This window comes from Cibotium barometz, chromosome 59 (assembly GCF_041138505.1).
Source record: "Cibotium barometz isolate CiBa-2024 chromosome 59, ASM4113850v1, whole genome shotgun sequence".
Taxonomy (NCBI): Eukaryota; Viridiplantae; Streptophyta; class Polypodiopsida; order Cyatheales; family Cibotiaceae; genus Cibotium; species Cibotium barometz.
In genome coordinates this window covers 16189332-16193806 of record NC_141104.1, presented here as the reverse complement: position 1 = coordinate 16193806, position 4475 = coordinate 16189332, and the positions used below count along the sequence as shown (strand labels likewise).

The window sequence follows — 4475 nt, the reverse complement described above, 5'->3', positions numbered from 1 at the left end:
AGACTAAACCATGACATCAAGTATGGTGTCATCATCATTAAAAGATAAGCATGGGCGAGATTAAAGAAAGCAGGATTTGTGTTAGAGGGAGATAAAGAACTTGTTGCAAGTGCCGGATTCGATTATGCTATGCTGCCACCAAGCCATGAAAGACCAGCATCCATGGATGGAAAGCTTGTGAAGTGGAGAAGCAAATTGAACAAGAAATTCATTGAAAGAATGAATAGAGCAAAGAAAATGGTGGTGGAGGTGGTATGAGAGAGTGTTGTTGTGGCTAGGTAAACCCATATGTTTTTCTTGAAGATAGAAGGCTCTACTTTGCGAGGATTGACTGAGTTCCCTCGATGTTCTTGTGAGGACTTCATAGAGTGGGATGCAAGTAAATTGGCTTACATGCCATGTAAACACCTGCACTATGTGTTCATTAACGTCTTGGGACTTGATGGAGTGGTACATAATTTCATCCACCAGGCAGCTCTATTGAAGTTGGAGTTATCACAGGCATTACTTCCAAGAAATGGATAGTGTCATATATGTGACTTGCAAAATACTACCTTACATACTATGCTTCAGTAGCTTTACCATACCCATTTTTTTTTGTGTTTAGATAGCTGAAGTGTTTTTAATATATTGAAAAATAGTTTCCTTGCGTGGTTTAGCTAGATCGGCCTTCCTAGGATGTTCAGTATTGGTTTTTCCTTTCCCTATCAAGAATGTATTATGGGTTGTCATGTTCTTGATTGTCATCTTGAAAATTTAAGTACACAATACTCATAGCACAATCTTCGAATTAACAAGTTATTTTTAACATTTTTTTATAATTTGCATTTCAATTTCCAACGGTTGCAGCACAGCTGGCGGTTTGTGGGCATGATCTCTTCATTATTGCTACTAGCGATGGGGCTGCGAGACGAGCGAATTGTGCTGCTTGGTTTGTGTTGATCGTGTTCTTAATGTTGGTCATAATGGAAGGCATCCTACACGCGTAGGCGTTCATCAATGCAAGTACTCAAATGACATTTTTAATATGTTTCTCTCAAATGTGAATCCAAAGGAATTTTTGTCACGAGAAATAAAAAATATCTATGGTTTTCTTTTTGTCGTCCTCTTTTGAAATCGAGAGCTATAATTTTTTTCGAATAGGAGAGTGAATAGAGTGAATATATATATATATATATATATATAGTGACCATTCATGTATAGCTATTGCAAAGCATGCATGATACTATTTAAAAAGTCATGTGCACTTACAATATCATCATTTATAAGGAAACGTGACCATGGTTAAGAAATCATGTTGAGCTACAAGGCTCAGTTGTACAATGGTGGCTTGAGATCGAGGCATGAATCGTGCTAACATGGTCTAAGTATGGATACTATGTGGGCTTATTATGGATTAATAAGGTAAATTTAGTATGCATACTATAGCTTTATCCATACACTTGATGGCATGACTGATGACCGTGGTATCGTCACATGTTCGTTAAGTGACAGGTGTTGATATGAAGGGGTTATCGAGGGAGGATAGGCTAGACTTGACTTTACTGAAACGCCATTCCCTTTTGGTTCTTGTTGTTAATAAACCACATTCTTTCATGTTTCAAAAGCCAAACTTGCATTGAAATAACTGACATGGTAGTGAGAGGAGGAGCATGAATAGATTTCAACTCTCTTTTTAATTTTAGAAAAATGTTAGATCACTAAATTATACGTCCATTCACACATCATGGTCCATTCACATCAGCTTTATATAAGATCTTTTCGTTTGATTTTGAGAATGAGCTGGACCATAGAAATGACATTTTTGATTTAAAGGGGAAATACATTGCAGGAAACGTGAAAAGATGTCTCCAAAATGAAAGATCACTTATAGGTCCATGAGTATTAATTAGCATTGATCGGCCATGAAGCCGAGCTTGGAGGCCCGAGTGTTGAATGAGAGGCGGAAGCCTTGCTGCTGGATGTTGCCGAGAATGGAGAAGGGTTGGTCTTGAGAATTGGGAGCAAACGCAAGGCACACTTTCTTGGAGGTTCCCGACCGGTCGATGGACGCAAGGACATTCGAGGGGGTCGGCACCCTCGCCTTCAAAGTGGAGGACGACACTCGGTACACTGCTTGGGAGGTGAGCTGAAGGGTGGTCGACGTCAAAGCAAGTGTCGAAGATGGCAAACGCATCGGCGGGGCGAAGGCCGGCGGTAGTGGCTGCAGCGGCCTTGCGGAATGCAGAGCGAAAAAGTGCGTAAGCTGTGGAAGGGAGGCGCGTGACAGAGGTGCCAGAGTCAACTACGACGCCTCCGTTGCCTGTTTGGTCGTCAAGTTGAAACAAGGAAGTAGGGATGGGAAGGCGAGCCCCTGCGACGCTGATACCGGTGAGGGAGACGTAGTAGAAGCTCTGGAAGCCCGGGTTAGCGTTGCGGAGGAGCGGGGTGTACAGAATCTTGGCGTCTTTTGGAGCGGGTGGCGTGGGGCCGCCGAAGGTGAGTGTGGAGGTTGTGGAGGCGAACATCGGAGGGAGGCAGTAGGAGAAGGTGCTCTGGCCGAGGCCCACACGGGCGTGCAGCTGAGATGGGAAGGACAGCTGGCCGGAGCCCAAGCCTAGCAATCCAGCGGACCCTACGAAGTCCCCCTCGTTACGGTGGCCGCAGCCGAAGACCATGTTGGGAAGGCTGCCGCCGTCACCTAATCGGCCGAGGGTGACGGTGTCGGTGACCAGGTTGCCGAAGGTGGAGGAGCCGTCGCCATACGTCACCTCGTATTCGCAGTCCGTGTTGCCAGTTAGGCCACAGCGGTTGCCGGTGCATAGTGGCGAGTGGCACGAGACGTTGCGTAAGGTGGACGAGGTGGCTGGGTCGAAGACGGGCTGGTCGATCTGCGAGTAGCATGACTCGCAAGGTGCGCATTGGATCCAGGAGAGGTCGCTGCCCGTGTCGATGACCATGTAGAAGTCCCTGCGAGTACTTGGGTTTCCGCCCACGCCCAACCTGGCGAAGTATTCTCCACTGCCGGCGAGCTTATACCCAGACACAATGGGCGCCGCACCAGTCCCAGCAGCCGTCACTCGTGTCACATCCCTGGCCAGCCTTTCTAGCCAAACATCCCGCTCTGTGGCGCTGTCTCTCCTGAACGGGGAGGCTGGAGAGTCTCTGTGCAAAATGTGCGCTGTGTGTACGACGCCAGCGTGATGATGATGACGGCGGCGAGTGGCGGAGACCGGCTGCGCTGCTAAAAACGCAGACGCCAATACTGTAACCAGTAGGGCGAGCAGACGCACGCAGGGTGCTGTGGGCGTTCTATGTTTACTAGCCATCTTTAGATCGATTCTGGAACAACGGCGGACTGGATGAACGTACGTCTGGATGAACGTACGTCTGGATGATCTTTTATAGGCTGGAAAGGCGGTCTGTCGGCCGACGGCCAAGAATTTTGACATCATTTACATTCAGTTTCGAAATAGTTAGAGCCTTAGTTGACTTACTACCCTACTTAATCCCTTTTTCTTATTCTTAGTCCTATCTTTTTTATGCATTTTTGTTGCCAACTCTAGTTCGTCTTAGTTGTTTCTTAATCCCTTTTTGATATTCCCATTCGGTTTTTTTCTTTTCAACTCTAGTTAGCCTTAGTTGACTTAGTCCTATCTTTTTTATGCATTTTTGTTGCCAACTCTAGTTCGTCTTAGTTGTTTCTTAATCCCTTTTTGCTATTCCCATTCGGTTTTTTTCTTTTCAACTCTACTTAGCCTTAGTTGACTTACTACCCTTCTTAATCCCTTTTCCCTACTCCTAGTCCTTTTTTGTTAATACATTTTGTTGTCACCCCAGTGGTTTCTTGCTATTGACCCTTTGGTGACCCTTGATATCCCATAAGCTTTCGTTGATCCATTCGAGAACGACCTTCAAGATGTGGTATAATGCATGCACAATACCCTCTCCAAGGCTTTCAATTGAGAGGCACACGTTGGTCATCATTTTGCAAATAGGGAAGTATACTTACAAGAAGGCCGTATGCATGCCATGAGTCTATAACCTTTTAAGTTACCATTCCTTGGTCGTCATTTTGCAAATAGGGTAGTACACTTACAAGGCCATATGCATGCTATGACTCTATAACCTTTTAAGTTAGTACGATTCTTCATAAGAAATATCTATGCTTTAACAATCAATGATAAATTGTTGTTGTGACCATTGTTCCTACTATCTTTGAATGAATCCAATACAAAGTTGTCTATAGGGCTATGTTTTGTGTGGCTCGTCTTTCGACACTCTTTGCGTCTCAGGCATAACCAATGTTGCTTCAATAGTGCAATGTAGCCCTTGCTCCTTCTCAAGTGGGTTCACTACTGAGAATTTAGAGTTATAGCTCCACGAAGAACCAGTTTGCCAAGGGAGAAGCCATGTGGGTACAATGTAGCCCTTGCTCCTTCTCAAGTGGGTTCACTACTGAGAATTTAGAGTTATAGCTCCACGAAGAACCAGTT

General features: G+C 45.0%; 1 protein-coding gene across 1 annotated transcript; it reads right to left on the bottom strand.

Moving 5' to 3' along the window:
* Positions 1–1888: 1888 nt before the first annotated feature.
* Positions 1889–3308, bottom strand: LOC147605532 (protein ASPARTIC PROTEASE IN GUARD CELL 2-like). The gene is made up of 2 exons (XM_086793616.1): positions 2214–3308; positions 1889–2128 (listed from the first exon to the last, which is right to left on the bottom strand). The coding sequence occupies exons 1-2, from the start codon at positions 3306–3308 to the stop codon at positions 1889–1891; spliced, it is 1335 nt and encodes a 444-aa protein (XP_086649742.1).
* Positions 3309–4475: the final 1167 nt, after the last annotated feature.

What these genes read in the sequence shown, in the direction of transcription:
- LOC147605532 (XM_086793616.1), bottom strand. Translation starts at nt 3,308, where the DNA reads ATGGCTAGTAAACATAGAACGCCCACAGCACCCTGCGTGCGTCTGCTC. An exon ending in TTCGCTCTGCATTCCGCAAG is followed by an intron (nt 2,129 to 2,213) that starts GCCGCTGCAGCC and finishes ACCACCCTTCAG; the next exon opens with CTCACCTCCCAAGCAGTGTA.